General features: G+C 41.5%; 2 protein-coding genes across 12 annotated transcripts in view; one reads left to right on the forward strand and one right to left on the reverse strand.

Moving 5' to 3' along the window:
* MACROD2 (mono-ADP ribosylhydrolase 2) overlaps nucleotides 1-14,915 on the reverse strand; it is a 924,269-nt gene that overhangs the window by 808,087 nt on the left and 101,267 nt on the right. The window lies entirely within an intron of this gene.
* Nucleotides 861-12,836, forward strand: FLRT3 (fibronectin leucine rich transmembrane protein 3). Of its 3 annotated transcripts, none has more exons than XR_015258052.1 (3): nucleotides 861-999; nucleotides 1,529-1,677; nucleotides 1,775-1,847. XR_015258052.1 is itself a non-coding variant. In XM_086743829.1 (3 exons), exon 3 carries the CDS (start codon nucleotides 10,298-10,300, stop codon nucleotides 12,245-12,247), a length of 1,950 nt encoding a protein of 649 aa, XP_086599955.1. In that variant the 5' UTR covers nucleotides 861-999; nucleotides 8,391-9,136; nucleotides 10,253-10,297; the 3' UTR covers nucleotides 12,248-12,836. The 3 variants fall into 3 exon arrangements, 1 of the variants encoding a protein (XP_086599955.1); XM_086743829.1 differs by lacking the exons at nucleotides 1,529-1,677; nucleotides 1,775-1,847 and adding exons at nucleotides 8,391-9,136; nucleotides 10,253-12,836; XR_015258051.1 differs by having other exon boundaries at nucleotides 1,529-1,847.

Raw genomic sequence — 14,915 nt, forward strand, 5'->3', positions numbered from 1 at the left:
AGGAAACTAGACTTTAGGAAAAAACACCTAGGGAATATGTTTTCTGGGTTGTCCTGTGACTACGGTAAGTTTTTGCTTTTGTCAGAAGAGTAGAATGTTTATTTTCCAACAAAAACGTCCTTGAAGACTGCAGATCGGCCGGGCCTCACTCATCCACAATCTCAGTGTCTCTGGGCACGATAAGCTGTCTCCCAACGAGCGCCAGCCTGGGTGGAGCATGAAAACCAGGCAACACTTATCCACTTGCTGATTTTAAACAGCATTAAGCAATAATACCTCAAGAAAACCTTTAAATCTCCCGAAAACATCACCATTGCCCACAATGCCTCAAGTGAGGTGCTGCGGCTTGGCCGTTCCCTTTGGAGGACGACGCTCATGGCCATTTGTTTGGAGCGGCTGAGGAAAGTGACACCGATTTGTTCATTAATTTTATTTTAAAAGCACTTGTGCAACTGGTAACCACCCCTGATCTTTGAGCCAAACCCAAGGAGAAGGCGGCGGCAGAGGTTGACTTTGCCGCGCTGATCGCACTGTCAGGGAACCGAAAACAGTCACTCGGGGTTTAACAGGCAGCTCTGAAGGGACGAGGGGGCGCCACCTCCCTCCCAGCACAGTCAGCAGCGGTACTGGGGGAAAAAAAAAAGTGCGAGAAAAATGAAAAAATAAGCGAGAACCCTCCCTCCCCCGCGCTTTCCACAGGGACGAGGCGCCGCCGCCCCTCCCCCGTCGCGGCCCAGCCATGGCGCCGCCTGCTGCTCCCCCTAGCGACGGCGCCGCGCGCCCCGCCCCGCCCGCCGAGCCCCGCCCCCTCGAGGGGGTGACGTCTGGCCCCGCCCCCAGCCCGCCGCTGGCCGCTGCGACTTGAGGGCGCGCGCCGAGCTCGGCGGCTGCCCCGCGCCAGCGCAGCCCGCGCGCCGCTCCGCGCCTTTCCGCCCTTCCCCAGCCACCAGTGGGATTTACCGACCGCGGCCGCCCCGCAGCCGGGATCGCGCCCCTTAGGTAAGCGCGGGGAATACGTGCTTCCTCCGCGGGAGTTGCGCGGGTCGGGGTATGGGAGGCTGAGAGGGGCGGTGAGGAGGTAGAGGAGAATGCGGCGGGGAAGTTTGGGCAACCACCCCCCCCGCGCCCCGTAGCCCCGGGGTGCGGGCATGGCGCTGCGGCGGGGAGCTCCCCGCTTGGCTGCGCGGCAGGGCGCGCAAGGAGCGCGGAGCGCCACGGCCACCCCCCGCGGCTGCAGCTGGCCTTTGCCCGCCCACCCTCCCGCTGCCTACCTGAGCTGCAAGCCGGCTGCTCCCCAAACTGGCCGTGCGGTGCCAGGGAGAGCGCAAAATCCTCCTTCCGCGGGGGCGGAGGGAGCCGCGCAGCAACGCCGCTGCTGCTGGGACCCCAGCCCCTCGGTTTAACGGGGCAGAGGGGGGGGGGGGGGGGGGGCGGGAATCTACCTGTCTGTACTCTGCGTTTCTCCCCTGGTTTTGAAACTCCCCCCTCACCTCCTCCTTGCTGCATTTTTTTTTTTTCCTAATTAAAGGTTTGTGCACCCCCCCCCCGGCGCTGCCTGTCCTCACGCACCGAGGCTGCGGGCGAGGAGATGGGGAACAAAATGGTTGCACAGACGTTAAGAAAGAATGCAACAGGCCCCCAGTTTCCCTCCAGGCCGCCCCACTTTGGGAAGAAGAGGTGGCTGATCGCCCCCCGCCCCCCCTCCCCGGCATCCCCGAGGCCCTCGCCTAGTTTTAATCAACTTTTTTTTTTTTTCTGTTTTTATTCTATTAAGGGATTGTCCGCCCTGCTAGAAGCGCGGCAAATGCCTTTAGAAATGGCTCGCAAATAAATCTTTCCGCCACTTCTGCCTTTGCATACCTCGTCTTTTCGGTGTTCTCGCCCCAAAAAAACCTTTCCACGAGCTGGGGGATGCGCCGGAGCCTTTTCTTTTCCCAATTCCCTGGAACGCAATTAGGAGCTGCAACTTAGTTGATAAGGCGAAGCCTGGGTATCCCTGCATTTTCCAACGCAGCACTCCAGCTTCCCAGCATCTGCCATAGCTTACAGCATCCAGGCACAGCCTTCTAGTTTGGGGGGGATTTTTTTTTTTTTTGGTTCGTGCCTAGTTTTCGAGATTCCCCCCCCCTTTGGCGAATAAAAGCTCTGCTCTTGCCCAGACAGCTGCTTTTCTGGCTCAGTCCTTCTCTTTGAGGTAGCCTAAATTTTCATTTCTTTGACCGCAGCCCTGGCGCATCCAGTCAAAGTTGCGAGGAGTGTTGCAAACGCGTTAGGGCAAGGATGAGTGCGTGTAATTAACTAATTCGTGGGGTGCTGTTAGCCATGGGTTACTAATTTGGAGAGAAGGCAAGTCGCTTCCCTTCTTCAAAGGATAAATCCTAGTCAGTTAACAGTGCAGCGGAGTGTTTTGTACACCAGATTCACACCGAAATGCAGGATTACTTTACAATTAAACCGTATTCTTGCGAAAGAGCACATCAGCTGAACGCATTTTCTTAGAAAAAGATGATCCGCTTTTTGCATTTCCATGTAAATTCTCTGTGCAGAGAAAAAGTAGAGAAAGAAGAGGCTGCAAATGTTCAGACTTTAAAAAAAAAATTCATTATCCTGACCCCAATTTCCTTGCTCAAAAATATACTGCCCAAAAAGATAGAAGCATCAATTATGCTCACCATCTACTGCCTGGGGATATGGCGTCTTAATGAACATTTCTTTGAATTAGAGTGAAAAATGCATTTGTCAATTCAAGTGTACAAAGGAAAGAATTATGTGCTATAAAACAGAAAGATCAGTCTGTGTTTTCCTTGTCAATATGTGCCACACACTAGGTCACATTTAAGAGGTTTCATTGCCCTTCCCTCCCTCCAAGAAAAACCCCCTCAAGTTTCCTTTAATTTCTTCCAAAACCATCCAGTTTGGCCCTGGTTAAGATTGGTTTTCAAATATTTCATAAACAAAACGTATACCTGTGTTTATAGAAAGCCAATTATCTTAAAATATACTGAGGTTATTCTAATCCTTCTATTCATACTGCTATCAAGCTTTTCTATTTTTCCATCTACATTTAATCACTTCTAAAGGCTGTATTTTTTCCTGCCTTCTGTGCTCCTCTTGTTTACCAGAAACAGTGACAATCCTTGGCTTATATTTAAAATGTTACTTTTTTTTTTTTTAGTACCTTCATACTATTTTATTTTAACTGGAGAACGACCAGATAAATACCGTAGTTAATACAATCAGCACAGGAAATAAGATTCTGTAAAGTCTCTGAAAGAGTGAATTTTTTTTTTTTTAATTCCCTCCTTTGGAGGCTGCCTCTGTTTTTCTCAACAGGAGACTTTGTTGTAATTAAAGCAGAGAAAACTGGACAGCAGCAAAAACCATCTGACTTGTGGCTCTGAAAAGCTCAGGTTTTGTAGCGTGTACCACCCCCCAGTGGGCAAAAACTCGGTAGTAAACCTACAGCAAGCTTTAATGTCCAGAAATAAAGTGTGTACAGTTTACAGCAAGAACAAAAACAAAACAAAACAAAGCATTTCTGTGTCTTTTTTTTTTTTTCTTTCATTTTTCCTTTGTCACCAATAGCAAAAAGTTGAAAGATATTGGGTAAGGCGATGGTGACGAGTCAAAGCAATTGCTGGAGTTTGCAAACTTGGCACTGCAATTATTTGAAGTGGCTTCAGTTGGTAGATGGCCATCTTTGTCTCCTCTGAGCAGGAAGCATGGATGCTAATGGAGAGTTATTTCTCAAGTTTTTTTCCTTCATCACTTCAAAGCACAGGAATGTACAGAAAAATTAATATGTGATTGCTTACATTTATTTTTAAGAAGTGACCAAATATCACTCTGGGCAGGCATCTTGAAGACTGTTCAGTGAATTTATCATTACAAACTCTCTTCTCCCTTTCATGAGCTGTAAGAATTCAAGCAATCTTAACACTTCACATTTTTTTAAAGCCTTATTTTTGGAGGAGCAAATCTAGTAATTGAGAGATGAGCAGACAACTCTGTCTTAAAAGGGAAAGAAACAAAACTACTGTAACTTTATCCTGTGTTTAAGTAATATTTGTACATGCCTAACATTTTGTGCCAGGAACTCCTTATCAGGTATAATTCCACCTAAACTTGTCAAGAGGGGGAAAAAAAATTGATTTTACCTTGAAACAATGGTAGCATTTGTTCTTTATTCTTTTATTTTAAGCACGGGCGAGTTCCTTCAGCAGCAGCTCTCAAAAGAAAACCTAGAAGCCATAATTGCAAAACACTCCCCCTCAGAGTGCTTTTTTAATGTGCAACCTTTGCAGAAGCAAAGTAGTCAAAACAAGAGAGTGAGGAGGAATAGCCTAGTAGTCTGGGTCTTTTCAACCTAGCATCTTCAAAACCAGGAAAGGTTTTAAAAGTAAACTTCAGAAGAGAACAACTCTTACTTCATTTCCATCCTCTGCAGCAAATACTGGTTTGGTTCATCTTGGGCGTGGAGTCAAGCTTTTACTGAGAATCCATTTCTAAGTCAGAGTCACTTACATTTAAGGGAAGATCACATCAAAATTTGCTTGGTTTTTGTTGTTGGTGTTTTTTTTTTTTTTTAAGACAGTTCAGTTAGAATTAGGAAGGCAAAAATAATATTATATTCCACTACTACACTGGAGGGAGGCAAATACAGTTTTCTACCAGTAAATAAATCCTTCTGTTACAAAAGGAAAAAAAAAAATGCAAATTTCACCAAAACACAGAGATACAACCTGGCTGAAGGGCTCACTCTCACTTTAACAAAATCCTTTGCATTCTTTACCCCTTGGAAAGACAGCTAGAGGACCTTCTGCTTGCCTAGCACCAAACAAAAGACTGGGGCACCTTCCTGAAATATGATGATCGTGGAAATTGCAGCTCCTAGACAGGGTGCTTAGAAAGCATTTTGCTGTCACTATCAACTAACTCTGAGTAATACACTTAAAGAAAACAAAGTATGGGCATTGTTTTAAGTGTAGATTAGCACTATGGAACTTTTTTTTTTTTTTAAAGTTGGTGAAGCTATTTATGAGGCAGCATGACCTTTGTAAGCTAAACTGGCAATATACGCAGCAGAGAGACTGCACAAGTATTTTAAAACAAGATAAGCACATTTTATGTTTCTGATACATTTCAGATTATAAACAAATGGGGAGCTAATTCTGGAATGTAATACACCGATTAAGCAAAATTTTTAGGCTTATCAAGGAAGTATATTTTAATAAATTCTAATTATCTTTAAATTATACTCTTGTCATTTATAACCTAAAAATACCAAGTTGTTTCCCTTCCCCCTGTTACTTTGATGGTGAGAAAGAAGCCACTGAGCTACCAGAGTTCCTGCCAGAGAACACAGAGGTAGATTAGAAATTCAAATAAGCATTGTGTGACCTCGAGTGAGGCAGGTCTTGATTTTATTCATGTTTTATCACAGCTTGGAAAGAAAAGATCTCTTTGGCACCATCTTTAGAAAAACTCCCAATTTTTCAAATATACCAAAACTTTTTTTTTTTTTTGGTGTTGCCAGCCCACAGGACAGGGAGTGCAGCTGGACTCCATACCTTATAGTAAATATAATGTTCTTCTTCGGTACATTTTTATTGTGTAGTGTAAATTACTTTGAACATTTTAAAATAAGATGTCCCCTTGCTTAGCTGTACCACGGCGATAAGTACACGCGTGAGGCTTACACATTACTGCTATCTATAGCAATACACTTGCTTACACAATGTCTCAGGAAAAGTAATTTAACCATGCAGTTCAGCAAAGTTCATGAAAACATTCAAGTCGAAATAAAGATAAGCGAAAAAGCCGCTGTTCAGTTGCTCCAGTGTTACTTTTGTTACAAAAATAAAAAGTCATTTTTGCATTTAAAAACGAATTTTAGCCCATACTTTCTAAAATCTGCTCCGTTCAAAAGTAATGGCTTCTTTCAAAACCATGTGTCCATGAAGCCTCCCAGTTTGATGCTGCAGAAACCTGGACACAGTGTCTGTACCAGTGGGGGGGTCACTTCTCTTTTCATCCCGCCGAATCAGCTATAATGACTTGATGTCAGGGAATATTTAGAGACAGCTCAAGAAGGAGAAAGTTGGAGCATTGGCAGCAGGATTCCCTTCTGCCCTGTAGACAGATCACTGGAGCCTTTGATATGCAAAAACATTGTTCTCAGCTATGTCTTGAGATATAAAAGGGAAGTGTGAGATATCAAACAATCAAAACCTGAAGAAAACTATTCTAAGTTTAGAAAAGGGAGTGGGGGATATAGTCTTAATCCACATTTTTGAAACAGTGTCATCTTCTCCAGAGACCTGCTTTTTTCTCTCTCTTGTTTTCATGTAATTTTGAGAGAAGGGATAAAAAAAATTCCAAGAACTTAATGAGCTTTAGTGCTTTCATTTTAATCCTACACGTTACTGCTATTATAATAGCGGCAATAAATGAAGGGATGACTATCAAATGGAGCAAAGAGGAAACAGTTTATATGCTAGAAGAGTAAAGCAAATGAACTCACTTTCTTGTGTGTGTATGTATGTAATGTATGCATACTGGAGTCTCTGTTTGGCTTAATACTAACACATTTTTTACAGCTCTGTAAGTTCTAAAGAAAATTTATTTTTAAGTACTTAGAAGTTATTGTTGCCTTCAAAGGCCTATTTAAGAAATTTATATTCCTGCTTCACAATATACTTCCAGAAAATACCCTCTGTCACAACTTCCCATTAGTTCCTAAGAGATACCATTTTTTCTGCAGCTGTTAAGCAACTGGTTATTTCAAAGTTTCAGGAATAGAGCCTGGACTTCTTTCCCCAAACACCTCAGTAATACAGACCAGGAAAACTGAACACTGCAAGCATATGGAGCCTTTTTGTTCCATTTTATAAGGATTGCATAATTTACCCAATTACGTAAGTTAGCAAAAAATACGCATTCCCTTCTATTCTAAAATGCGGCCACACAGATTGAGTTTTCACCTTAAATAAAGCGTACCTTAAAATAATTACCTGTACCACAGTGGGGGTGTCTCATTTTAATTTACTATTTTTATTACACAAGTGCTAAAAACAAGGTGCAAAACCAAAGCTCATATGAGCATGAGAGCTGTATCAGGAGGGAAGAGGCTCTACTGGACAGTCACACCATCTCTAAAGTGGGGGGCTTTTTTTTTTTTTTTTTTTTTTAATGATCAATGTTTTTCTGTGAAAAAGAGCGGCATAATTTGTATCTATGTCAGTAACTTAGTATCAGCGCAAATGCCCTGTTGCCATAGGAGTATTACTGAGGTACTTCATGATGGACCTGCTTCAAATTGCAAAAGACAAGAATTTTAAAAGGCAGAGTGTTTCTGTTTGGTTCAAATCTTTTACAAAGGACCAGAAGCTACTCTAGTTAAGCTCGCAGGAAGGCAGCTAAGCGAGCGTTACTCTGCGTGCTGTTTTTTCTTAGCATGTCAGTTCTCTGAGGCTGGTTTTCACTTCTCTGGACAAGATGCAGTCACAAAGGGAGAAGCAAGTAAACATTAGAGATCTTTTAATTTCAGATTTAACCATTCCTGTTTCAGACATACATGCTCTGGGGGAACACAGAGTTGGTATCTTCACTGGATACTTTCTGCAATAGTGATACGAAGTAGCCCAAATTAAAAACACCATTCAAAACCAATCAAATACTTAGAGTTCTTTGAGAAATAGGAACAGCCAAGACTGAAAATATTTTTCTTTTTTTGAAACTAGAAAAAGCAGATAGAGTACTGATCTAAACACCAAATGCACTATGCAAAGTGAGAAATACAGTAGCTTAAAAGTTCAGACTGCAAACCGAGCACACTTCATAGACAAACCCCCCATATGTGTATCTCTTATCAGAGGGTTAATACAGATGCCTGGCTAGTGCCCAGTTCAGAATCAGCATGTTGCAAATGTGAAATATTAATACAGTATTTTAGCAAAAGTGTTTCCCCTTTCACCCCGTAGCTGCGGAATGCTAATTACCTCCCTTTACATTTAAAACCAAGGAGAGGATCATCATTGCTTCAGTTGACCAAGAAGACAAAGCAAGGAGGCAGGACTGGCATTTGTAATCAAGTGGGAAACATCATTTACAAATATTTTGTTACTGTTTGTCAATTCAGGATGACTATTTTCTTCTGAAAGAAAGGAACATGGAGTTCCAGCAGAAATGCAGTAACATGAGACTAAACAACAAAACATTTTGTTAAAGAGCTCTACGTTTTGCTGAAATACCAATATTATGGGAAAATGATGTGCTAGTCATGTATTCAATAAGCATAGCATGATTTATATGGGGGTGCAACACAACTCTGAATACTAGTGTCAACCAGTTGTTATTAATTCCACCTTTCTTTGTTTTTACTTTCACAGGAAACTAAAAGAGTTCAAGGAAAGCTTTAAAAGGGGAGCTTTCTGGGAAGGAAATCATACTTTTGTGGGTTTTTTTAAATGAAGACAACCATCTGAATTGCCTGACATTTCTACAGTAGAGTAACTTGCATTCTTGCAGCGCAGGAGGAATTCTTTCCTGCATTACAAATTTGGAAGAAGTGTTAAAAAGTGAGAGTAGGAAAATAGTTCTCTCAAAGATGCATGGATGTATCAGGATGTAGCTACTGTACAAAGTTTATACTTGGATAATTCTGGACAGGAAAAAGCAGCCCCATTCCTGACGTCCTGAAGAGGCTACTATCCTTCAAGCCTCAGCAGAATGAATAGCTTCCATCACGCGGCACTGAAGTTACCACCTCCGACTACTACACTGCACAGAAGAGTTTGTAAGAGTTACAAAGAAAGTAATTCCTGCTAAAGGCATTAAATCAAACAAAAGAGGCTCTCCATTCACAGACTTTACATGAGGACAAAAATAGAGGGAAGCTGAAGCTTTTATACACCCCGGCCTGGTGTGCTTACGTACCATGATAAATCTTGGTTGGAATGCTCATTGAGTATTGTGCCAGGAGCCAGGAAACACACACCACCAAGAAGGACCGTCTGAGTAAACACCGCTGAGAAAAACACGGCTCCATGGAGTAAACCGTAAGAGTGACTCCCGAGAAAGACATTCCTGTACTGGATATCCTCAAGCACAAAATTTACTCATACCTTTAAATACGGTAGGATCAATATTAATTTATTTTCCTTTTCGTGCCTCAGAGAATAAAGTTCAATTAATATATGAATCCACAAGAGAAAAGGTCATGACACTGCTTAATGCACAGGTCATCTTGCAGAAGTTCTCACAACCCTAATTACAATGGTAATTGAATTATGTTGTCTTAAAAGCTATAAACATGCTAATTTACCTGAGCTCAATGTACAAACACGCTACTAATGCAAAGTACAATTTCAGTCTCAAGAGTTAATTTATGTTATCCCTGCCCTGCACAGTTTGAACTAATAAGGTGGGAAAATGTGGTTAAACCTGCCAAATAGTCTCTTATTAGTGTACTGCTTAGCAAGAAGACTTCTGAGAATGACAAATATTTAAACATGAAATTAAGCATGTAATGAAATAGTCCATCCAGTCAACTAGAAAGCCATAGCTCTAACAGCTACGTCAGGTTGTTAGCTACCTACCAATTGTAACATTCTCCTTTAAAGACTGCAGCTTGAAAAGCAAGAAAAAGTAGGCTGCTGAATTTGTAAGATGCACAATGTGATGTTAAGCACTCAGAAGACCTTGGAAAAAAGTCTTGCTCTTTTGTCTGCATTTTATGCTTTGCCATTAGGACATTTTGAACCTCCAAAATAGCTACCACCACAGATGTGGGTTTGGTAAGGGTTTTATAGTTCACTTAAGGGCTCCTGGGGGTAGTTAGCTGGCTTAGTAATTACTTCTTATCTTTCAGATATAGAATGATTTACTTGAACTCGGGTGTGAGTTCAGCTCTGTACTTATCTGGTATCTGCAAACAAAGATTGTCTCCACACAAGAAATGTGAAAGAATCCTTAGAAAGAGACTTCTTGCTTAAGCAAAACAATTCACAGATCAAGACATACCTGATTATATTATTTTCAATTACTGTGCAGAATAACCTATTAACTTAATTGAATTAGTACAAGAAGTAGTACAATTATTGATGTAAGGAAAAGAAAGTAAAATGTGTCTACAAGCTTGAATTTTAGTTTAATATGCATGTTTCAGATGTCTTCTGTAATGCTGAAGTTGAATTTTCATTGTGGTTTATTCACTGATGATCTGGATAATTTTGTTTGTTTGGTTTTTTAGATTGTTGAAGATCAGAACTGTATACAAATCTCATCATTCCTGACCATGATTAGTGTAACCTGGAGCATCTTCCTAGTTTGGACTAAAATAGGGCTGTTACTTGACATGGCACCTTACCCTGTTAGTGCGAAACCATGCCCTTCAGTATGTCGCTGTGATGTGGGTTTCATATATTGTAATGATCGCGATTTGACGTCTATTCCTACAGGAATCCCAGAGGATGCTACTACCCTCTTCCTTCAGAACAATCAAATAAATAATGCTGGGATTCCTTCAGAACTGAAGAACTTGCTTAGGGTGGAAAGAATATATTTATACCACAACAGCCTAGATGAATTCCCCACTAACCTCCCTAAGTATGTTAAGGAACTGCATTTGCAGGAGAATAATATAAGGACCATTACTTATGATTCACTATCACAAATTCCGTATCTGGAAGAACTGCATTTGGATGATAATTCTGTTTCCGCTGTTAGCATTGAGGATGGAGCTTTCCGGGACAACATCTATCTCAGACTTCTTTTTCTCTCTCGAAATCACCTTAGCACCATTCCCTGGGGTTTGCCTAAAACGATAGAAGAGCTACGCTTGGATGATAATCGTATTTCCACAATTTCAGAGCTGTCCCTTCAAGACCTTACAAATCTAAAACGCCTTGTTTTAGACGGGAATCTTCTAAATAATCATGGATTAGGAGACAAAGTCTTCATGAATCTAGTCAATCTTACAGAACTGTCATTGGTCCGCAATTCGCTCACAGCTGCACCGGTAAATTTGCCGGGAACAAACCTAAGAAAGCTTTATCTTCAAGAAAACCACATCAACCGTGTGCCACCCAATGCTTTCTCTTACTTAAGGCAGTTGTATCGACTAGACATGTCCAATAACAATCTTAGCAATTTACCTCAGGGTGTCTTTGATGATCTGGACAACATAACTCAACTGTTTCTTCGCAACAACCCTTGGCACTGCGGGTGCAAAATGAAATGGGTACGCGACTGGTTACAGTCATTGCCTTTAAAAGTTAATGTACGTGGACTGATGTGTCAGGCACCAGAGAAAGTACGTGGAATGGCTATCAAAGACCTCAATGCGGAACTGTTTGATTGTAAGGACGATGGCATGATAAGCACCATCCAAATCACTACTGCAGTACCAAACACATTATACCCAGCCCAGGGACACTGGCCGGTTTCTGTGACCAAACAACCAGACATCAAGACCCCCAACCTAAATAAAAACTACAGAACCACAGCAAGCCCGGTACGCAAAATCATTACAATATTTGTGAAATCTGTAAGCACGGAGACTATTCACATCTCCTGGAAAGTTGCACTACCAATGACTGCTTTAAGACTGAGCTGGCTCAAGATGGGTCACAGCCCTGCATTTGGATCTATAACTGAAACGATAGTTACGGGCGACAGAAACGACTATTTGCTTACGGCTCTTGAACCAGAATCGCCATACCGTGTATGCATGGTTCCCATGGAAACCAGCAACATCTATCTCTCCAACGAAACGCCCGAATGCATTGAGACCGAGACAGCACCCCTTAAGATGTACAACCCTACCACAACCCTCAACCGGGAGCAGGAGAAAGAACCTTACAAAAACTCCAGCTTGCCCTTGGCTGCCATCATTGGCGGCGCGGTGGCACTGGTGGCCATAGCGCTGCTGGCCCTGGTCTGCTGGTACGTCCACAGAAATGGGTCCCTGTTCTCCCGGAACTGCACCTACAGCAAGGGACGCCGGAGAAAAGATGACTATGCTGAAGCGGGAACCAAGAAGGATAACTCCATCCTAGAAATCAGGGAGACTTCTTTCCAGATGATACCAATAACCAATGACCAAGTGTCCAAGGAGGAATTTGTAATACACACCATTTTCCCACCTAACGGCATGAATCTGTACAAGAACAGCCACAGTGAAAGCAGTAGTAACAGGAGCTACAGAGACAGTGGTATTCCAGATTCAGATCATTCACACTCATGATACTGAAGGACACGAAAGACTGGTTTGGGTTTTGTTGGGTTTTTTGGTTTTGTTTTGTTTTTTAAAGAAAACGAGAAAAGACTGACTTAACAGTTGCTGTTCTACTGCAAAACACTGGATTAAAAGACTGACAAAGCAATGTACTGTACATTTGCCATATAATTTATATTTAAGAACTTTTTATTAAAAGTTTCAAATTTCAGGCTACTGCTGCGATTAATGTAGCGGGGATACCTGACCACAATTCTATATTTTAGTATTTTTTAGTAATTTGTACTGTATTTTTTCCTTGCTAATATTGAAGTTACAGACCATTTAACTTTTGTGTTCTACTGAGTAAGATGACTTGTTGACTGTGAAAGTGAATTTTCTTGCCGTGTTGAGCAGTCAGAACATTCATCTGAGATCCTTGTAAGTGTAAGCACAGGCCATTTTTCACTTTGGTATCAAATAAAATAATGTTGAACCTGGAAAATCAGGAAGATCAAGAAGTGGTTGCAAAAGCTCACAGAACTTTCAGTGTTGAGTATTGAATCTGTAAACCACATGAATATTCAATAAACAAAAATGTGTGTAGTAATGGGCAATATCAGCTGTCTGGATATATCCATTCAACAATGGTGAAATCCAATTTAAATTAAAATAATCAAATAGATGACATGCATGAGACTGAAGCTGTTGACAGGTGTAAAAAAAAAAAATTGATCCCTAGAATAGAGCATAATCAAATTCCTATCAAGGAATTTAAAAATCTGTGCTAGGCTCTACAAACCAAGGAGACAGATAGTGGTTTGGGATTTCTGGTTATCAAAGCCAGTGGTCTGCTTATTACAGAGAAAACAGCTATGGATGGTCACAGGCATTTGAAAGGCAAGGGCAGGAGGACAGAGACAGCACTTAGAAACTGCTTTGAACAAAAAAAAAAGGATTGAAAGTGCAGTTTCATAAGAAAAAAAGAGCAGGACAAAAACCCCAGGCAATATAAGTAAGGTCTCAAAAACTTCAGTCACAAAGGTAAACAAACAGCTGAGAAACATGGCTATTTCAAAGTGTATACTCAAACAGTATACAGGTATGTGTTCAATATACTGCCGTTACAGTCAGGAATACTGCCCATTACTGTCACAGTTTTCCAGAAATTCCTTGATAAATTTGTAAGGTAACATGTTTCTTTCTGCTTTCCTACTGAACTATGAGGTATTATTTCATGTTTAAACCCCAAGCCACTCTTTGTTGCCATAATCATTTGTTTTCTTCAACTAAAAACCAAAGTGCTTTGTATGCCCTTTGGCCAGTCTTGTATGTGCCTTGATCCAACGCTACATGTATCAAGCTTTTAAAAACTAAAAAAAAAAGGAAAAAAAAAATAAAATACCCACTTTTTCATACGTAACTTCACTATGAAAAATATTGGTCTTATTGATGAGTACAGTTGGAAAAATGAGTTCAAAATAATGAAACACATCTGCAGTGCACTTATAGGAAACCCACACAGAAGATACTACTATTCAGCTCACAAGCTTCACCTTTTTCTTTGTTCAGCTTGACAGTATTACACTACAGGGTTTTTTATTACTAATTACTTGGAAATCACATTTTCACAACTTTGCAGTGTGTCAACAGTGAAAGGGAGGGAAGGCATGGAGTTACAACCTTTTGAGATAGGATTTTTTTCCCAACAGAAACACCAAATAAAAATACTTAATATTTTGGACAATATCTCAGACAAGAAGGAATGTATAGTAAATGCAATTCCATTTTAAGAGAATTGTAGTGGTGCGGGGCCTCTTGGTTTCCCTAATAGTCGTAAAGGATGGAAGATGACAAGGAAAAACAGTGACAAACAGAGACTGATGGTTTCAGCAGTCAGCCTGTAAAAAACTCTCCTGCAAGGGATCCAACTAACTGCGCAGACCCAAAACGTAGAGTAACATGCAGCTCTTTTCATCCTCATTTTCCAGATGTGCCCGGGGAAGTTCCTGTCCAAACCTCCTGTGCCACACTATTGTTTCCTCAACGTCACCTTCAGAAATGCCTCCTGCAGCTCCTGAGCAGTGGAGGAGCCCCAGATGGAGGAGCAGCACTGTGCTTCCCTATCGACCTTACACAAATCATGTCTTCTCCCTCACAAGGAGCATTGATTGGGCCCACGATGCCAAAAGTAACAAAAGGGCACATGATGCTAAACAACTATGTGCTCAGCTCAGTGTAATCCACTAAACAAGACTATTTTGCTTTATTTTCCCCATCAGGTACAAATCTAGGGAAGGGTGAGAAAGCCAAAAGTAAAAAGTAGCACATGGAGCCTCGTTACGTTCCAGTGCAAAAGGCTTCCTGAGCAGTAAGTGGGGAAGGCAAATCAACACAGATGGAGGAGACAGACCTGTTTTTCATCTAAGCTAGCATGTGGGACCCCTTATATCTAAGATACATTTAATGGCTGGGTCACTGGCAATAGATCACTAGTTCCTTGCCATCAGCTCCCTGGTAACAAAATTAAGTAAGTTTTGCCGGATTTTGAAGCTATTTACGTGAAAACCTCTCCTAGTTGACTACAAATTTGTGGGGTGAAAGGGGTAAAAGAAAACTCAGTGAGTACTTTCTCATGCCTCTTAGGAGTCTCAGCCGGAGATAGCCCACTAATGGTACGTACTATCTCCTGTGCATC

Source organism: Chlamydotis macqueenii, chromosome 3 (genome assembly GCF_036417535.1).
Source record: "Chlamydotis macqueenii isolate bChlMac1 chromosome 3, bChlMac1.mat, whole genome shotgun sequence".
Taxonomy (NCBI): domain Eukaryota; kingdom Metazoa; phylum Chordata; class Aves; order Otidiformes; family Otididae; genus Chlamydotis; species Chlamydotis macqueenii.